Source organism: Misgurnus anguillicaudatus, chromosome 7 (genome assembly GCF_027580225.2).
Source record: "Misgurnus anguillicaudatus chromosome 7, ASM2758022v2, whole genome shotgun sequence".
NCBI lineage: Eukaryota > Metazoa > Chordata > Actinopteri > Cypriniformes > Cobitidae > Misgurnus > Misgurnus anguillicaudatus.
In genome coordinates, this window is record NC_073343.2 from 9,274,655 (window position 1) to 9,296,943 (window position 22,289).

General features: G+C 37.6%; 1 protein-coding gene across 1 annotated transcript in view; it reads left to right on the forward strand.

Moving 5' to 3' along the window:
* Nucleotides 1-22,289, forward strand: part of ttc27 (tetratricopeptide repeat domain 27) — a 158,170-nt gene that overhangs the window by 23,080 nt on the left and 112,801 nt on the right. Inside the window, exons 5-7 of the mRNA XM_055171491.2 lie at nt 2,188-2,290; nt 18,322-18,486; nt 18,696-18,835. Of these exons, the coding sequence (XP_055027466.2) occupies nt 2,188-2,290; nt 18,322-18,486; nt 18,696-18,835 (408 nt within the window). The remainder of the gene's footprint in view (nt 1-2,187; nt 2,291-18,321; nt 18,487-18,695; nt 18,836-22,289) is intronic.

Consider the following 22,289-nt stretch of genomic DNA (forward strand, 5'->3'; position numbering starts at 1 on the left):
AACATGAATTAGCATGAAGCTAGCATGATGATAACATGAATTAGCATGAAGCTAACATGAATTAGCATGAAGCTAGCATGATGCTTACATGAATTAGCATGAAGCTAGCATGAAGCTAACATGAATTAGCATGAAGTTAGCATGATGCTAACATGAATTAGCATAAAGCTAGCATGAAGCTAACATGAATTAACATGAAGCTAGCATGATGCTAACATGAATTAGCATGAAGCTAGCATGATGCTAACATGAATTAGCATGAAGCTAACATGATGCTAACATGAATTAGCATGAAGCTAACTTGAATTAGCATGAAGGTAGCATGATGCTAACATGAATTAGCATGAAGATAGCATGAAGCTAACATGAATTAGCATGAAGCTAGCATGATGCTAACATGAATTAGCATGAAGCTAGCATGATGCTAACATTAATTAGCATGAAGCTAACATGAGTTAACATGAAGCTAGCATGATGCTAACATGAATTAACATGAAGCTAGCATGAAGCTAACATGAATTAGCATGAAGCTAGCATGAAGCTAACATGAATTAGCATGCAGCTAACATGAATTAGCATGAAGCTAACATGAATTAGCATGAAGCTAGCATGATGTTAACATGAATTAGCATGAAGTTACAAGATTTACTATGAAATTAGCATAAAGCTAGCATGAAACTAGCATGAAGCTAGTATGACTTAGCATGAAGCTAGCATGAAGCTAACATGACCAAAAGACCCAACCCCCATGTCTCTATGATTTTCGGATCCAGAGATATAAGGCTTTGTTTATTATGTTGCTAGGGTGCTCATATTTGGTTGCTAGGGGCGTGGCTTAATACCTCAATAAGAATCCTCAGAGTTTGATTGGATGCCTGAGTAAAATGAGCCCACCCCCATGTCTCTTTGACACTGTGCTGCAAAGATATCCATCTGGGCATTTTATAATGGCAGTCTATGGGATATGTTGCTAGGGTGCCCAAAAATGGTTGCTAGGGGCGTGGCTTAATAGCTATGGGACGATCCTGAGAGACTGATTGGATGCCTGAGTAAAATGAGCCTACCCCCATATCTCTACGACCCTCTAAAGTGAAGATATTCCATCTGGGACGCTTTTATTCCCTTATATGGGCATGTTTCCTGCCCCATTATAAGTCAATGGGGAAATTTGGGTGCCTCTTACACCCCAGGGGTGAAACTTACACCCCAATGTGATGTATGTTCTTACAGAGCCTGCCAGCCTCTTCAAATGTGGTAACGCACAAGTTTCTACAAACTTCTCGCTTGCAGCTATGACCCGTCAAAGTTTGTCGCAATGTTAAGTCAATGGAAAATTTGGGGTGTTTGAGCGCCCCGTTTAGGAATTCGGTAGGTCCCATCTGTTAGAAAAGTCATAGCACGCTAAGTCAGACCAGTCTGAAGACTTTTGGAAAGTTTGGTAAATCTAGCTTGAAAGCTCTAGGAGGAGTTACAGTCAGAAATTTTGGGGATCAGAAGAAAAATAATAATAATAAGCTTAGATCGAAGAACAGTATGTTGGCTTTGTCAAGCCAACATAATAACCGAAAGCAATAATAATAGTGATGCTTTGCATAAATGCAAGCACCACTAATAATAATAATAAGCTTAGATCGAAGAACAGTATGTTGGCTTTGTCAAGCCAACATAATAATGCACATAATTAAACATCTTGGTGATTACAGGACCATTACATTGTTTTCATATGATCCAATAGTTTGGAAGAGATACAGTTCCAGGAATTAATTGTAGGTGCATCCCTAATTTTTTTCATTCTTTTTTCTCTTCATATTGTTAGGATTTTACTGTAGAACCATAACCAGCATCTAAATGAGATTATTAATAATGAACAATCTTTGAAATCGTTGACCATAGCTTTAAGAGTTCAGTTACAGCAACTAGTCAGACCATTAAACAAACAGAAACTGGAAGTAAAGTTCGGACTAGATGCTTATTGAGTCACCGCACATGCGCCTGATGAAACGGTCTATAGTTCATTTAAAAAATAATGCTTTTTGAGCAAAAATAGTGGAGAATTAAAATGTTTTGCTTTTTTGTTATGTAAATTTTTTCAAAAACTTAACTTAATTTGAAAGCATATACGGAGACACTTGCTTACAATGAATGTATATAAATAGAAATGTCTTCTTGACTCTCCCTCTCTCACAGTTGATGCCCTGGTGGACTTTAAGATATGTCGCTCTACATCAGCAGATACTAGAGGAAAGATCTCCTGAGCTCCTGAACCTGGCGCTCAGCTGCATAGAGAGAGGCAAGAACACCCACACACATACACACACTGTTGTGTAGTTTTTTGACCTTCTACAATGACAATTAGGTTTGCTTTTACTGGGGAAGTGGAGCGCAGCACTGAGTTCTGAAATACAAATCCCATTTATTTTCTACAAAGAAAACTTTTAGGTATGACGTATAAACCCTTCAAGACTAACCAAACCTGAAATCTGAGGTTAAATGATGATTTGCTTCTAGTGTGATATGTGTGCCTTTACAGATCTCTGTATCATCCTCATTCTCTAGGATTCTCTGGGATTCTCTGTAATGTTTAACCTGATTACTTTTATATCAGGGTATTAATCAAATATTTAATCTGGCTAAGCTGAAATCGAAGGCATCTGTAATAAAATAAAAAATCCCAGTGCCGGTTCAGATTTCCTTACCGCTCAAATCATATTTTCACCTCAGCTGCTGAAGTATACCAGTGTAAGGTGCTGTTTAGAGGAAAGACTCCGCTGCCCGATCTTAGGTAATCAAAGCTGATGTTAGCTGTTAGGGGCAGCGTGAAAATGAATGTGTCCATTTATGTCAGTGTTAAAGGAATAGTCTATCCTTTTTCCATATTAAACTATGTTATTACCTTAACTAAGAAGAGTTGATATGTACCTCTATCATCTTAGTGCGTGCACGTAAGTGCTGTGGCGTGCGGCGACACTTTGATAGCATTTAGCTTAGCCCCGTTCATTCAATGGTACCAAACAGAGATAAAGTTAGAAGTGACCAAACACATCAAGGTTTTCCTATTTAAGACGAGTAGTTATACGAGCAAGTATGGTGGCACAAAATAAAACGTAGCGCTTTTCTAAGCAGATTTAAAAGGGTAACTGTATTGTATGGCGGAATAGCACTTTTGGGAGTACTTCAATGAGGTTGTTAGGAGGCGTTCCTAACTCTGGTTGTCCTAATAACAATTATAAACCGTAACTGTCCTCTTAGTAACTAACGTAAGATGGATGATGTGAACTCTACTGCTTCACTCCCATTGGTAGTAAAAGTCACTCATCATTTGCATAAAGTTGAACTTTTCTTAACTTTGTCGTGTAGCTGGACATGCTCACTTCCTTACCGTGGCCTGGAAAGGCAAAAATAAATTACAATGGTAAATTACTTATTTACAATATTAAAAACAAATTTACAAGTTTTTTTAACAAATTTACAAGTTTTTTAACAAATGTACAAGTTTATTTTACAAATTTACAATGAGTGAATAAATGTACAAGTTTTTTTTAACAAATTTACAATGAGTGAACAAATTTACAAGTTTTTTAACAAATTTACAAGTGTTTAAACAAATTTACAATGAGCGAACAAAATTACAAGTTTTAAAACAAATTTACGTTTATTACGGAAAGGGTAGGTACAATACGCTGACGTCACGCATCCGAGCCTCCGGTGGGAAGAAACACAGAAGTTTCGGCGTGAATCACATGAGAGTTGTGAATGAGATGTTGTGTATTAGGCTTTACATCCTATTTACGGAAAGAGAGTGATAATATTTCATCGCTTCCGAAGTAACTAAAAGAGATATTGGACCTTATTTTCAGGTAAGTGAAATAGTTTTAGTTAGCTAACGCTAGCTTTTCAGGTTGCACACGTTTTGGATGGCAGTTATCAAAATAATTCACTGACTTTCTCATTAGATTACAGACAACCCGAGAGGGTGCTTCAAACTTTTTAATCAAGACTGCATTGTTCGTTCGCTCCCGGGGTTACATAGACTGAAACGGGGAAGCGTGATGAGTTTGTTTACATGTTGCTGTGAACTCAAACCCAGAAGAACACTTCAGATGAATCTCAGCGTATTGTACATACATACCCTTTCCGTAATAAACGTAAATTTGTTTTAAAACTAGTAATTTTGTTCGCTCATTGTAAATTTGTTAAAAAACTTGTAAATTTGTGCATTATTGTAAATTTGTTAAAAACATGTAAATTTGTTTAAAAAATGTTTAAATTTGTTCACTCATTGTAAATTTGTTAAGAAAACTTGAACATTTATTCACTTATTGTAAATTTGTTTAAAAACTTATAAATTTGTTAAAAAACTTGTAAATTTGTTAAAAAAGTGTAAATTTGTTTTTAATCTTGTAAATAAGTAATTTACTATTGTAATTTATTTTTGCACCCCGAGGCCACTGTACTTCCTGTCACCAATTCTGACTGTCACTTGTATTGATAGATGTCTGCAAGCTTTCTTTGAAATAAATTAGATTGCGTCACTCTGTCGTTACTAGTCGCTTTTTTATAAAATCTATAAAAAAATCTATAAACATTTTATAAAAATTTAAAAAGGTTTGGGATAGAATTACATTAAAGGTTTAAAGCACATTCCCAACATGATACAAAAGCAAAGGGTTTTTGTGTGTAGGGTTATAGGTCTGGATGCGTGCGATTATGGCATTTGTCTTATTGGGATCACACCATTGGTGTTGGTATTTGACAAATAGAAGAGAAACTGTGAGGTTGGGAGCAGGACTCCATAGCTCCGCTTTCACAGGATAAGAATATCAAAATCCATCAGCTGTCTGTTTTGTACTTTTACAGAATGCAAACCTGAAAATGCTTCTGATTTTTATTTATTTATTTATTTAACTGAAATATAAAATGATTGGTCTTAAAAATAAAACATGATTATAAGAGTTCTGTAAGGATTTTATGTCTAAATATGATCCCATTAGAAGAGAATCTGAATTAATTAACTTAATCCAAATGTGCATTGAAGAGACTATATTGAAAATTTTATTCTGCCAATGTTGGGATATTATAGTGTGCCAAATCCCATTATTTGTATTTATTCATTTTGGGTTTGAGCTGAACAAGATTTTAAAGTGAATCTAATTGTAACTGAATGTAAAAAGTGAAAAATCCACAGCACACTATATGAGTGAATAAGTCACTCACATAAATAGTAAATCAGGAGTTCATTTGCAAAACCCTCTAAGTGCATCTAACATGTTTTCTTGTAAACTCTTTTTTTTTTGTATAATTCTTTATAGGGGGGGTTTAATGGTACTTCAAGCATTCTGACTTATTAACACAGTTATTGAGTTGTTTCCTCATGCTAAACGTGGGCAAAGTGTCAAAACAGCAGTTGTGCGTGTTTCAGAGTATTTCTGTGCCGAATGCACTTCGCCAGGGTTCGTACAAGTTTCGGCTAGTTTTTTTCGATTACGGTTCTAACTGACGTTTCAGGGGTTTTCGATACGTATCACTTCTTTATATGGGCTTCCGCCGGAAAACTTCCCCCGGAAAACCCCGCCCAGCCGTCAGTCAGCGGGAGATGCTAGAGCTTGCTAACAGCTTATCACGCCACTCAGCTTTGTTTAATTTCAAAAGTCAACAATGGCACAACAAGAAGTGTGTTTTTGGATGTAAGGAGAAGACATCCAGCCTTATGGAAACAATGGATATAGTTTATTATCCGGATTAGCAGCGGAGTTTTGCGTGTGTGTTTGATGCTGTGGATTTTCAGAACCAGGTCATGACGAGTTACACGTGGTAAGTAAGACTTCTGTCTTATGTTGGAAATAGGCGCGTGTATATTATATAAATGACACGAACATGTAGTGAATCATAAGTTAAAACAGTGTTGTATAGTGTTGCATGACTCGTACTCGCTCCTCCTGCGGTAGTAACTCCTCCTTCTTCATTTTTTTGTACGTTATCGGAAAGATTCGGTAAAGCTAATCTTTCTTTTATAAATCTGATTAAACTAAAGACTCTTCAGAGATATAAAGGATGTCATACTACTCTATAGGTACTCCAGATTAACATCAGAAATGCAGAAACAGCTTGTGTTACGTGAGCTTTAATGGCAATGCAAACGTTATTAGTCAGTAATTGTTAAAGGCTTTATTTTTTTTTATTACAAATGTCACTTTAGACTGTGGACTTCAGGGGGGGGGTAACTTGATGCCCAAATCAAACAGAATTAAGTGAGATGTCAAAACGCTATGTTGACAAGATGGCGGCTAGTCTAGACATGGCTGTACAAATATTTTTGACACTATTAGAGATAACAGTTTAAATTGTAGTGTGACATTCCAGACAAACACATATTTTTGTTCCTAGACTTGATAATATATTAAAACGTGTGATTTAAAGGTCACGTTCTTTCTGTGTTTTTGAAGCTTTGATTGCGTTTACAGCGCGCAATATAACATGTGTTCATGTTTCACATGTAAAAAAAAAACAGTATTTTTCACACAGTTTACTTCTCTCTATAGCGCTGTTTTCACTGTTCTCAAAACAGGCTGATATCTTCCTTGTTTTATGAAGTCCCTCCTTCAGAAATATGTAATGAGTTCTGATTGTGTGGTTTGTTTGGTGTGTTGTGGTTCGACAGCAGCTTAGCTTAGCCAGAGCCGTTTGAGCTTAGCTGGCAACTGACATAGTACTGTGGGTGGAGTTTAGTCAAAAAACTGTTCTAGTGATGTCATTAAAGCAGGAAGTAGAGGGCTGTAGTCCAAACCGACCGTTCGCTGTAGGCTTTGAAAGGCGAAATTCTGTTAAAGACACACTATGCAGTTATTTTACCTTAATATAACAGCTTCAAAGTTATTTCAGTGGTAAACAAAGTCATAGTAGGGCGAATCATCCTTCTGTTGAAGCTCGGGGAGGACGCCGCTAGCAAAACCATCAATGCAAGCTTGAGAGAACTGCCCCTGACAAATCTCGCGAGAATCACAACTTGCTTTTCGGCAACGACGTCACACATGTTAGGCTTGTTCGACTTCGTGTGGCGCTGCAAGAACCGACCGCCGGATAACGTCAAAGTACCGCAAGAATGATCCGAGACGGCACTTTGACGTCATCCGGCTGTCGGTTCTTGCAGTAGATCAAGCCTATAACAACAACTGCACGTGCGAATTTGAGACGTAAGGCTAAACGATTTAAAAGTTAAGAGAGCGCGTTCGGAAGAGAGTAGGAAAAGGAAAAGAGAATCTGACCGCGTTAGGAACCGGACAAGAGTCCCACTCGGTCAGGCTTTTACTCGTTGGCGTGAGCTAAAAGACAGCACTGGATGGGATGCTGATCTGGCGATCTTGTTGATGGACTAGTAAGTAAAGGGCACGTTATAGTCGTGCGTAGGTCCTACGGCGTAGCAGCGACGGCGTAGGTTCCGCGTCGGTTTTCATTTATACTTTTGCGTCGTCGTCCGCGTCGACGTGCAAACACACGCGCGACCACTGGTGGGCAGTATCCACGCGTGTAACCACAGTAGCAGCGCGACCGTCAGAGAAGAAGAAACTGGGCAAGTTAACCCACAAACGAAGAAGAAACAGCAACTTGTTGTGTATGTTTTGAGAAGACCAGCAATGATGGAAGTAAATAAACAGTGACTTTTGATGCAGTTTGAGTTAAATCACTCCTCAACTTGGCTCATCTTTGTTTTCATCGTCACAAGCGGAAAAACCTATGACGCAGTTTTTTTTACCTGACGGGAGGGGTTCTGGTGGACCAATCACAGCGCTTGCGGTCTGCGTAGAACTGATGCGCTGTTAAAAATTTTGCGAGGTGCACGTCAGGCTACGCAGAGCTACGCACAGGCTACGGATAGCCTACGCCGTAGCTACGGCGTAGAACCTACGCACGACTATAAATCGCCCTTAAATCTCTCATTTGTAAACTTGTTTGCGGTCTATGTTGTATGTTGTTGCGCTTGCTTGTAGTATCATGCGATTATCATGACAACAGTTGTCAATATCTCACATATTTATCAGGACATAAATAAGCCTAGAGGTTCTAAATAGTGTTAACATGCACAATTTGCAAACTATTATGATAAATAGCAATAATCATGTATAGTGACATTATAACGAACAACGTTATGAAATAACGCAACGTACACAATTGACTTTGTCATGGCATTTTGTAATGTTTACTTGGGATTTAGCTGCAATCATGTAAAACGTTATAAGCTTGCAAATGCGGTATTTTATTATTATATGCACTCTACACTTGGAATAAACTTCTTATTATCCTATTAACATCATCTGTAGTTTAGTAGACTATGCAGTAGCCTAATATTTGTATGAAATTGTGAAACATTACCTGGTCATTATCTTCGGAGTACTAGAGTAGGAAATTACGACAGTTGCAAGTATTCTCCAGCGACTCTAGGGGTCGCTGTTTGACAAAAACGCTGACAATGCATAGAGCGACTTTAAAGAAAATATATCGTCTGGCAGTGAACTTTGAGCTTTATCATTTTACAGGTATTATTTATGCTATTATAGCAACATTACACACTAACTAGGGTTTAAAAATGGGATCAGAAAGAACATGACCTTTAATTTTACGAATAATATGATGTTCTACATACATCTCAAGAAAATCCAAGTCTGGTAAATGATGAATTAATAGACAACACTAAATAAAAGTGTGAGGTGTGCTCTTCTTTTTTTTAAATAAATGTGCACAGTGTTCTTATACATGCATTACTTGGTGTATTCCTCAAACTCCTCATACATGGAAGGGATGCAGCAAACCTAAATCTCACGAGAAATTGGGTTAGGTTTGGGGTAGGATTAGAATAAAAACAGCGCTCATCTGGCGGGATTTCACAACATTTCGCCGTTTGCTGTATCGTTTTGACATCTCACGTGATTATGTGGGATTTTGGACAATGTCAAGTTACGCCCCTGCTTCAAGTTACATCCTTTCCTGTTAAGCCCCTGTCTTGCAGTCCGCAGACAGACCCATCTCATTTTATTGGCATTTAACAAATTTTGCTGCAAAACCCTCTAAGTGCCTGCAAGCTTTTTGGCAAAAATAGTATAAATGATGAACGTATAAAACATGGCGAGAGCATTCAGTCAATATCATGATTTCATTTTTGACACAGATGCCGTTTAACGGCTTTTGCATTAGAGTTCCTCATATACTCTATAATTTGTTTCTTTACACGTGTTGTGAAGGACAGGAGGAATGGAAGAAGAGGAGAGTTTGAAGAGAAATATTCATATTATTAACTGTAAAAGACTAAGGCCATGTCAAAGTTTAAAATCATTAAGTAATATCAAACTTTGATGCTCCAAATCTTATAATTATATTGAGACTTTAGCCTGAATTTCACATTTTTATTGGTTGTATAGTGATTGTGTATTTTTTTGTATACCATGTAGATGACCAGCCATTCAGTATGATTGTAATTCAGCACTGTGCTATACTGTCAACTACCACAGCATTTACATTTGATACAATAATTTTATCAAAGTACAACCTAATTTACTGTTGCTTTGATGTCTTCCAGTCCCCTTTAAAAATGTTTCAGAGGAAGCTTTGGCTGCTTTGTTTATGTATACAAGAAGATAAAGCGGCGAAGAATCACAAACGATTCAGCATCTTGTCGCAATTAATAGGACTTAAACACGATGCAGTGATTTCCTGTTAATAATTTGTGTGAAGTGAAGCAGAGATTTCATTGCAGATGTCCTTGAAATGTTGTCAGAGGAAAGAGTCAAAGATTGCATTGCTTTTGTGGCAGGATATAGAGTCATTTCTCCAAAGAGTTTGGGTGTTAATGGGGATTCGCCGGGGAATCGTACGTCAAATGATGAGCTCTGCAGCAAAACAGCCTCTTAATTGGGTTCCTGTGCCTTTGAAATGAGTTTCCTGGGCTGCCTTTTAATCAGACACGCATCAGCTACGCCTCAATATAGATAATCAGTATAGATGTTAAGAAGTGATATTTACAAGAGGATAGAGGCGATAATTCTGCCTTCATTTTCTCTCCCTGTGTTAGTCTGCCTTGGAGTGGTTCTGCCTTATAATGCTGCTTTCTCATTCCACGCAAGGGTTTGTTTGGTGCATGATGTTGTGTTTGTGAGACTGGTGTGACACCTTTCTAAGGTCGCATGTCAGTATTGACTGACAAAAAGTGCCCAATGTTCTTCACAGGGAATTGTGGGGATTTTAGGGGGTCACCAGGGATTCTCTGTTTAGCTGACACTTCTCTTACTGCTTGGCCTCAAAGGTTTTTCAGACCTTTTCAAATGGAAATAATGGCTCAACCTGGGGTCATGTGCTTTCCTTACATAAGTTAAAATATTGCAGCTCTAACTTTAAAAAAAAAATAAAGAGCAGGGTTTTTCCATGCTCAAAATGAGGTTGAGGTGCTGCTTTCCTGATGTACACATGCATGTGTACCATGGCTTTAAAGTAACACTTTACAAGCAACATATTTTAATCTTTTAATTATTAAAACAATAAAAGACATTTTTATTTTATAAAACATTTAATCAATAAAATGCAGCTATTGTGTTCATTCACAGTTAACAAACAGCAAAGTTGTGTAAAATATTTTTTTTTACTATAAAACATAAATATAACTATATAAAAAATAAGCTGACATTGGCATTCTTAGACATCATCTGTCACTCTTGCTGTCATTCTTTCTTCCACTCTTGACAAAGAAAACTTCACTACCTTAAAGGGTTAGTCAATTTTCTTAAAAAAATCCAGATAATTCACCACCATGTCATCCAAAATGTTGATGTCTTTTTTCGTCAGTCGAGAAGAAATTTTTTTTTTAGAAAGTTTTTTTGAGGAAAACATTCCAGGATTTTTCTGACAAGAAAAATAAAAAATATGCACTTTTAACCCACAACTTTTCGCCTAGGTTCGGTCCAGCGTGACCTAACGTAAATGCGTAGTGATGTAGGGAGGTCACATGTTACATATACAAAACGCACATTTGCGGACCATTGTAAACAATAAACTGACACAAAGACATTAATTAGTATCATTCAACATACAACAATGTCGGAACGGTCCTCTTTCAACACACTTGTAAACACTGGGGAGGAGTTTCGCGTTCGTCCTCTGTGACCTCTTGACGTCATGACGTATTGCGTGAGGTCACTCTGACGCTTTCAGGACCGGAGGAATATGAGAAGTTGTGGTTTAAAAGTGCATATTTTTTATTTTCCTTGTCAAAAATGACAATCGTTTCGCTAGATAAGACCCTTATGCCTCGTTTGGGATCGTTTAGAGTCCTTTGATACTGCGTTGAAAAAAACTGTTACAGGTTGAGTTAAGTGTTAATTGTTGGTGTCTATTAAAGTCCATTAAAATGAGAAAAATCCTGCAATGTTTTCCTCAAAAAACAATTTCTTCTGGACTGAACAAAGAAAGACATCAACATTTTGGATGACATGGTGGTGAGTAAATTATCTGGATTTTTCTTTTAAGAAAATTGACTATCCTTTAAGGATTGGGGTCCATTAAAATCCATTAAAATTAGAAAAATCCTGCAATGTTTTCCTCAAAAAAACATATTTTTTTCTCGACTGAACAAAAAAAGACATCAACATTTTGGATGACATGGTGGTGAATAAATTATCTGGATTTTTTTAAGAAAATGGACTAATCCTTTAATTGCTTAATATAATAAACAGTTCTATTAAAGGTGACATATCATGAAAATCTGACACTTTCCATGTGTAGGTCCCCAGTGCTTGTATCAACCTAGAAAATGTGAAAAAGATCAACCCAGTAACTTGGTTTTGGTAAACCATTCTCTGCAAGCATGTGAACATTTGGCTCCCCTTGTGATATCAGAAGGGAATAATATCACCCCTCTATTTGCACTATCCAACCACGGCACTGCCATTTAGTGCAGAGATCAACTTATTTGCATTTAAAAAGACACATCCAAAATGGCACATTTTTGCTCACACCTACAAAGTGGCAATTTTACCATGTTATAATAAATTATCTGTGGAGTATTTTGAGCTAGAACTTCACATACGTACTCTGGGTACACCAAAGATTTATTTTTCATTTTTAAAGTTTTGTGAAATGTCCCCTTTAAGATTCTAGTCCTTTGCTCCATCTAGTAATTATTTCAACTATATCCAAATTGAATTGTATTCCCTCATGCCAGTCAAAACTATAATGAACTAAGCATTAACTTGTCAACAATCCGTCAATAATTTGCATTATTTGCGCTACGTCTTACTAAAGTCTTATTTAAATGGAGAAAAGCTCTTTCGTGTCCTCCATTCTGCCGTTCACTCAATGATCTCCTATTGATTCGCTGAGCTCTGATTGATTCACCCTGCTGACTGAATTTTTTCAACTGTTCATTATAATGAATTGGTTTAAAAGAATCATTTGTTTTCAAGCCATTACTGGTCACGTTGTGTGAGAGAGCAAACGCGATTGCAATGTTAAACCACCCAACAATTTCAGGAAACAATAAGCTAATAACGAAACGGTGCCTTGACAGTGATGTAATGCCGCAACTACAGTTACAAATGACAATCCACAGTGTTCAACAATTGTTTGTGCTTTTTGTGAAGTTGCCTGAAAAAGACACCTGTTAAGAGCAGCACTAAGTTCGGTGGAGGCGGCCACCTCCAAATTCTCTATGCAGGAAAAATCCTGTAGATATGGCTTTTCAGTCTTTCCATAGGTTAGCGGTACTAAAGAATGAGGCGCATCCGCACAAGTGCCCTGAGATTGGGGTGATTTTGGATTCTTTTTAAAGGAATATTCCATCTTCCCAAAATAAAAATCCAGACAATCCACTCACCACCATGTCATCCAAAATGCCGATGTCCCTCCTCGCTCAGTCCAGAAGAAACCACGTTCCCCGAAGAAAACATTGCAGAATTTTTCCAATTTTAATGGACTTCAATAGAACCCAACATTCAATACCCAACTCAACACTCAACAGTCCCCTTCAACGGAGTTTCAAAGGACCACAAACAATCCCAAACGAGGCACAAGGGTCCCATCCAGCAAAACGACCGTCACTTTTGACAAGAAAAACAAAAAATATATACTTAAACCACAACTTTTCGTCAAGGTCCGGTCCAGCGCGACCTAACGTAAATGCGTAGTGACGTAGGGAGGTCACGTGTTAGATATATAAAACGCACATTTGCGGACCATTTTAAACAATAAACTGCCACAAAGACATTAATTAGTATCAGTTGACATACAACAACGTAGGAACGGTCCTCTTTCAAGACGCTTGTAAACCCTGGGGCGGAGTTTCGCGTTCGTCCTCTGTGACCACTTGATGTCATGACGTATTGCGTGGGGTCAGCTGGCGCATCACGACCGGATCTACACGACGAGAAGTTGTGCTTTAAAAGTGTATATTTGTTTTTTTATTGTCAAAAATGACAATCGTTTCGCTAGATAAGACCCTTATGCCTCGTTTGGGATTGTTTATAGTCCCTTGAAACTCCGTTGAAAAAAACTGTTAAGCGATGAGTTAAGTGTTAAATGTTGGGTTCTATTAAATTCCATTAAAATTATAAAAATTCTGCAATGTTTTCCTCAAAAAACATAATTTCTTCTCGACTGTACAAAGAAAGACATCAACATTTTGGATGACATGGTGGTAAGTAAATTATCTGGATTTTTCTTTTAAGAAAATGGACTAATCCTTTAAGGAGTCTTGGGTGATAACTTGCATACATAGTAAGTGTTGTGATAAACATAGTAAGTGTTTTTATATTAGGGCTTATATTAAGGTTATGTCAGGTTTGTAAAAGTATTTTTTACATGTTTCGTATTAATGATCAAATGAAGAGTTTGGTTCCAAAACGCAATAAATCCATTTTGACTAATTTTGGTAAAAATGTGTTTTCTATACCAAGAAAGTGACAAGATGAAAACCACTATTTTCTGTTACAAACTTTCACATACCATCTTTAGGTTATAATAACATAAATTCAAATCCATAATTTGATTTTCAAAGATTTATTATAAACAAAAAGCAATTCCCGCACACTATCTGCTAGCTAAAAAAATGTATAATTTTCAATGGTTGCCTGAGGAAGATCAGACGATCGACACGTTGTAACGCAACAATTATTAATTTTTTTCAGCAAGCAGATAGTGTGCGGGAACGGGAATTGCTTTTTGTGTATGTTACAAGACTTTTTGTCTTATCCTACGCACCTATCAATTTACTAAAGGTGTGCGACGCTAATTTGTTTAAAGATTTATTATAAGAAACTGGATTCATTTTTCCACAAACTGCAAAAAATCCATGACAATCTATTAAATCAATATATAAATGTGCATTCATCTTTGCCATGTTCTTTTAATTAACTCCTTCCCCACCATTGACGAGCTATCTCGTCAATCTGCAATACCGCTATTATCCAGGTGGCGCTATTCCGCAACTTATAAAACCTGGAAGTATTGCCCTATGGCAAACAGCTGTATGTCCCTGTATGTTTTAAAGATCGCTCTGAATCTGATCTCTATCAAAAGTCCTTCACAAAATTGGAATTATCTCGGCTTTTTGCTCAAAATTTGGTGTTTTTGATGAAACCTACACATATTTGAGAGGTGATAAAAACAGAACACATGAAGGTAGGATGAAACAACAGATTTTTTTGTTTGAAAGCAGTGTATAGTGTATGTTTATATTTTTAAAAAGGAGCATTTTATGGAAGGCATTAAACTTTTGTGAAAATCATGAAAAAGGCTGGCGGCGAAAGAGTTAAGTTGACTAGTGGTATACACTGATTACAAAAATAAACATTAATCAAAACTCTTACTTTGTCATATTAAGAACACTGTCATTGCTGCGGTTATACTTGGGATGATGTTGTCGCTGAATTTTTTCACAGCGAACAGCTGTAAAATGTTTTGGTCCTGCTCAGTTTTCATTGGCTTCGAGTAAAATAATGTAAAGTTTTTCATAAGATCCCCTGGGGTCACTGTGTTAGCATGAGAGAAGCTTGATGCTGTCCGGAGAACAAGCAACCGGCATTTTTCCGTCTCCTGAGTGCCTCTCACATTATTAGATGTTGATGGCTTACGTTTTTCCCCGTCACAGAAAACCACCACAGGTTTATCAATGTCATCAAAGTATTATTTTGTTTTTGTTTGATTGTTGATCATAAAGTACAAGATGAGGAAAACTAGGATTTCGTGTATTCAACGTGCCGCCGTTGTTTACAATGCGTGGAATGATGCGCTGTGATTTGTTGAGTGGTGTTTATTGTGTTTTTGGAAAAAATGGAGAGAAGATGACAGAATAACACAGCGAATATTGTATTTTGTGTAAAATTAAGAATTTACTTTTAAATACTGACCTGATATAATAATGATTTTGGCCGTAACTAATTTCTTAAAAAATGGCGTTTATCGCGTTTTGGCACCAAACTCTTCATATATTTCTGACTGTTTTGCCCTTCAAGCACACACACAAAATCACACACACAAGCAATGTTTTGGCCTGTGGGCAACAACTTAAACAATCTACTGTACAAACCTCCCTCACAAATCCTCTGGACTGTTAAATTCATTGCCGTTATACAGGTTTACTTTGCCTTTAATCTGACTGGCTGTGCCGGCTTTTTGGTTTACTTTGCAATTGCTTTACAAAGCTGATTAGCAAAACATGTTTATGGAAAGGTCTGAGGGGGAGAGACTACCCCTGACTGCCAGAACCCCAAAGAAAAAAAACAGAAAAGTAACCATGGTGTATACTTTTAGTCCTTTTCTTTTTGCTCCTTTCTTCTCCTTTTCATTTCTTATTTATTCCTTTTTTCTTTCTCTTCTTTCAGTGCACAGAGGTGGTATTTCACTTCACAGCCGTGCTCATGCTTAACCGCAAGATGAGATTTCAATAGCTTTTATGTATCAGGCAAATTTGTCTGGGCAGTTTTTTCTTATTTATAACTGACTTTGGGTCAATGAAGCATTTTATGAGTTGGTAAATAATAAAGGTGAATTATATTTTAATCAGCGCTTACATTCGATAAGTTACATGGGTGAGTGGATACTGGACTGGCTCTTTCATCATTGTGGTTAGTAAATGTCACGACTCCACTGGGATTTTAACGGTGCACAGATGATTTAAACCCAGGTTTGTTGGTGACTGCTTTCGTCGGGACATTAGTAGGGAACATATGTGCCGGTGGATTTTAATATTCAGTCGCCAGGTTTTTGATTAAGGTTTTAGATTGCCGTTCCAGCTCTCATTCTGGGAATGAAAGTATGGTTGTCTGAACCCTTGACTCGTAGCTTTTGCTTTCTAAAACCTTACATCCTGTCTTGTATTTCTTTCCTCATTCTGTATGCGGAGACATTTGTTCTTTAATGACAGGGTTTTGTTACATTTTGATGACATTTGAAGACGTGACTTTGAAATGTAGGCTGCATTTATTGAAAATTATTATTTAATCTGTTTTAGTCAGCAGATCCTAAAGGCTTTTGGTGATTTTTGTGACTGGCGTATCTGACACACAATGAAAATTCGTTTTTTTTTTTTTACGTGTAATTGTTTGTGATACATGCCTGTGTAAATGGATGGAGGCAAACATTCTGTTTCTTCCGGAGCGTGACTTGCTCGTAAATGGTTTGTTGTGCATATGCAATGAAAGGTGCTGCTTTTGAGTGCCAAATGAGCTTTGATCTGCACGGCATGGGCTTTAAAATGCTTGGATCATCGCAGGACACGCTGAAGGTCACTGCCACCATACGAGCTGAGCTTTACAAAGAGCTCTTAGCATTACAATTTACATGCAGTGTTGGTGACGGCGGTTTACTTTGCAGATTGATATTTTAGAATTTAAAATCTTTACAGTATGTGTTGTTGTTACAACATTTTTTTGTATATGTATTAAAAGGAACACTTTTTTTGAAAATAATCTAATTTTCCAGCTCCCCTAGAGTTAAACATTTGAGTTTTACCATTTTGGAATCCATTCAGCTGATCTCTGGGTGTGGCGGTACCACTTTTAGCATAGCTTAGCATAATGCATTGAATCTGATTAGACCATTAGCATCGCGCTCAAAAATGACCAAAGAGTTTCAATATTTTTCCTATTTAAAACTTGACTCTTCTGTAGTTACATCGTGTACTAAGACAGACGAAAAATTTAAAGTTGCATTTTCTTGGAAGATATGGCTAGGAACTATACTCCTTATTCCAGCGTAATAATCAAGGACCATGGGTGCAGCAGGCGCAATGATATTACAAAGCACCCGAAAACTTTGGTAACTTTCAGCTGAGGACTATTTTCAGGCACGTAATAGGGGTGTAACGGTGGCGCAAAAAACACGATTCGGTGCGTACCTCGGTTTTGAAGCCACGGTTCGGTTCATTTTCGATACAGTAAGGTGGAAGATGCAAACATTAAACTGCCGGCTGTTTATTACCATAAACTTTTTTTACAATTTGTTTTAAACTTTTTTTAAACACTTTTTATTAAAATATAATATATGCTATATATATAATAAAAATACTACTGCAAAGTTCTCCACTAAATAACATACTTTTTTACATTATTTTATTAACAGTAGGTAAGTCTTTCATTCGCAAAGCTGCGATGCAACGGACAAGGAGATCAGTGATTACATAACGGCTACCGTAGTTGCAACACGCATTTGGAAAGGCGAGGCGCTAGGGTGCACTGTTCGTTTGAATGCATAATACAATTTCACCACTAGATGGGGGTAAATCCTACTTATTGCCCCTTTAAACACAGAATTTGCTTTGTGTTTAGTAGTTTGTTATTAATTATTAATTATGATTAGTTATTTTGATAATTGTTTTTATTTTGATGATGATTTGCCTAAATTGTCATCACCTTTTAAGTCCCTTTGAGGCATGAGCACCGTGTGCTTGTGAAACCGCTTGCATATCTCCTTTGAGAATTGGATGCTACTCAGGTATCTAGTTATTTATTAAACCAAATTGTTGTCGTAGTACCACTGTGCTGATATTGTCAGTGTTGAAATTCACAAACTAATTACTCATCATCTCTGCGTTTTTAAATGGGAAAAGTTTGAAGTATTTAAACATTAAAAAAAAAGCTTTACCTTTTAACATCTATTCTAACGAGAGACACGTTTCTTCCCTTGCAGCGCAGCTTTACGTCTGTTAGTTTTGAATATTGCGCCTATCTGAATGTTTATTATACACATACTCATTTTCCGCCTTAGAGGCACCATATGTTCAATATACTAAATGTGCAAATACAGATGGTGATTTTCATGCCTTGGTTTCTTTTCCTGTTCTTATAGTGTGCAAATGCGAGGAGTTGTTTAACAACATCACGCAAAGGAATCTGGCCATTCAGTTACACCTGGAGTGCAGTTACACCTGCCTGACCTACTATGAGTACCGCAGGGCCAAACAACACTTACAGATGGCCCAAAATCTAACGGGACTGGACGTTAACATGACAGGTGCGCATTACCACAAGAAAAAGAAAGATTGCTGTGTGCAGTTTATTGAACGACGGATAAAAAGCAATACAGCAATGGGGAAGTAATTGGAAAAAGAATGAATTGATAAGGATTGATTGCCTCGTAGTTCTGGATGATGAAAGAATAGATGTGTGAATAAATAAATTAATGGTTGTTTTTGTGTCTCTCTCTTTCTCTCTCTTTCTCAGGTGCACTAGGAAAAAGAACGCGTTTTCAAGAGAACTTTCTTGCACAGCTCATTTTGGATGTGAAACGAAAGGAAGATTCACCCGTTTGTAAATCCCAGAGCCCCTCACTTTCACCCACACCCAAAGAAGACTTACCAAAGGTACAAGCACGGTCTTGTAAAGTTACCCATAAATTGAAAATGGGAATTGAATGACCCAGCTATAAATATTTTTTACTGACCATGTAACGTAAATTTGCATTATTTTGTTCAATGAAATTTAACTCTATTGTTTAGCATGTATAACAAGCACATTAGTGGTTTTGAGCCAGTCTGCATCCGTGAAATGGCTTATTGATTAAACCGTGTATTATTTTGAGTTTATTAATTTAATGATTTATAGGTAAAATAAAATTGCTATTAGAGCTAAACATATAGATAAATTAATACACCAATAGTTACAGACCAACAAGTGAATGACTTAAATAAATGTTGAAGTTTTTCCACGTTCTCCGGTGCTTGGCGAGTATTGATTTTGAGCCCCAGATGAATAAATACCCATCCCAGTTTGTTACTGTTGGGGCAAGATTGGTGCTGTGCTTATCCTATCCATCAGGGGGCGACGTTTATTCTTGGATTTACAGCACGCGTGACATTGAACTGCTGTGAAGGTCGTGAAAGATATATCTTTTGGAGATTTCTATCTGTCCCTCTCTCACTCCCTCCTGTTCCTCTCCTCTTATCCTGGGGCAGCGCTTTACTGTTATTGCACATTGTTGGATGGAGGTTGAGTGTTATCTGGTGTTTGGATGATCTGTGCACTGGCATTGCCGTGTCTGCTTCGGCTGGAAAATGACAAATTGGGGACAGACAAAGATTTTATGGAAAATTCCAGACGTTATCTCTGTCGCTGCTCAGTTGGCTTCGCTTTGTGTGTTGTGGCCCGAGAAAAGATATTAAATCATTTTTTTCCCCTAGAAGGGCCTCGGTTTTTGAAAAATGTGTGATAAGATCAGTATTACTTACAAATTCTGAGCTGATAAGCACTTCAGTGTAGTTATCATTTGTTTATGTAAAGTTTGCTTGTTTTTGGGTAAGGTATGTGTATTCCAACATCAGCAAATATATATGATCAAATTTGCATTATTTATACTTAACATGACTCATAATGCTGTTTTAGCTTTCTACAAACAAAAAAGAAAGCATTGCAACAGTTTTGTAATACAGTGGGCAGACATTTGAATGTACATTGGAGCTTGGGTGTGTGTTTATTGGAGAGGGTGTTCAAGAATAAGTGAGGATTTATTTCCAAGAATAGGTCACACATAGTTTCTCTTGTTGTTTTTAAATGACACAGGTTATGGGCTCTGGGGTGATGATGTCACAGGGGTCAGTGAGTAACGACTGAAGTCGGAATATTTTTGCTGCTGTTTATAGTACACATGATCCTCGAGGGTTGAGCTCACAGTATGACAGTCTTGGGAAGGAACTTCATGGGTGGGATCTTCAAGGTTTTTTTTAGGGCCTTTTTACTGCCTTGTAGATTCTGAATTTTTTAAAACTGTTTAACTAAAGTAGTTTTGAAAGTGTAGAGCAAGACCCTGATAAAACAAATTATGTTGCACTAATTTACTAAAGATGATTACAAATAGGGGCTGGATACACCAAAACTTTTAAACGCGCCTGAAAATGCCTTGAGGATGCCGAATGCCAGCTGTTTTTCAGACGAGCGCTTTGGTAGCTCTGATACTTGAGCTGTGAGCCAGTTGGTTGCTGTGGTAATGTCCCACCCCTCCTCGAAAGTGATTGGATGGCCGTGTGAGAACTGACATTGACGAGCAGAGCTTTTCACTCAAAGTTGAATCTTTTTGAACCCTCGACAGTCAGCGCCGAGCACGGAAAAACCGCAGAGCGACGGTTTTTAGCAAACTTAAGACAGGCCTGTACATGTGTTGGTTTAAGCAGGGGAACCTTCCGTGCCATGCATGATTTCAAACCATGACGTCTTAGTGTATTACCAACAGTAATCTTGGAAACGGTGGTCCCAGCTCTTTTCAGGTCATTGACCAGCTCCTCTGGTGTAGGTCTGGGCTGATTTCTTACCTTTCTTAGAATCATTGAGACCCCACGAGGTAAGATCTTGCATGGAGCCCCAGTCCGAGGGAGATTGACAGTCATGTTTAGCTTCTTCCATTTTCTAATGATTGCTCCAACAGTGGACGTTTTTACGAAGCTGCTTGTACATTTCCCAGTAGCCCTTTCCAGCCTTGTGGAGGTGTACAATTTTGTCTCTAGTGTCTTTGGACAGCTCTTTTGTCTTGGCCATTTTAGAAGTAGGATTCTTACTGGTTGTATGGGGTGGACAGGTGTCTTTATGCAGCTCACGACCTCAAACAGGTGCATCTAATTTAGGATAATAAATGGAATGGAGGTGGACATTTTAAAGGCAGACTAACAGGTCTTTGAGGGTCAGAATTCTAGCTGATAGATAGGTGTTCAAATACTTATTTGCAGCTGTATCATACAAATAAATAGTTATGATTTAGGATTTTTTTAGATTATGTCTCTCACAGTGGACATGCACCTACGATGACATTTCAGACCCCTCCATGATTTCTATGTGGGAGAACTTGCAAAATAGCAGGGTGTTGAAATACTTATTTTCCTCACTGTAATTACACAGAATTCATGATAAATTAATGTATTTTATAAAATGTCATAAAACCGGAGCACCACTGGCTTACAATCTCGATTATTAAGACTTAGAAAATTATACTTTTTTCTAAGTAAACGTGATCATATATGCTGGTCATGTATTGGCTTGGCTTGCAGAGGCATCCCTAATGTAATCTAGCTTAATGTACATGAAATTAAAGAAATTCTTCCCAATGTGAATATCGCTTTTTATATTGTTAACCCCAACTATTTTGTGTTCATGCTTTGAGCAAAATCAGCAAATCCAAATCAAAGAGTGACAGTCTGCATTCGATTTATAAAACAACAATTAACAACATAAGGGTTATTTGAGGGAAACCCTTCTCTTCTTTCAGCTACCTCCCAATGCCGCCTCATATGTTTCTCTTTAGGAAACCCTCAATAAAGCTCCTGCAGTTGACGTCACGCAGCCTAAACTCTGCACTTTTGGCAGGCAATTGTAGAGAGCTTGAGCGCTGTTAGCATTGGTAACGATAGTGGTTGAACAATAATTATAAACCAGACTGTTTCTATCCTTACAAACCTTACTATTTCTACATGCTGTTTAAAGGTTTTATGTTTATTAGTAACCCTAAATGACATGAGAGTTTAAATGAGGAAAATAACTGGACTGATACTGGTTAATGGGGCGTGCACACCAAAGCTTTTCCACTGGCGTCCGGCGTATGTTTTCAATTGTTTCCAATGGAAGCGTGATGTTTTTCAAAAAATCTGGCGTTTTTTTGCGCTGAAAGCCGGCGCTCTGCGTTTTTTCAGCACTGAGCGCCGAGAGTTCAAACCGGCACATCGTACAACGACTGATAAACAAAGCAGAAGTATTGCAGCAACCAAAGCACTCAGCTAAAGCAAGCTGGCAGTCGGCGTCCGCCTGGCATTTTCAGCCGTGTTTAAAAGCTTTGGT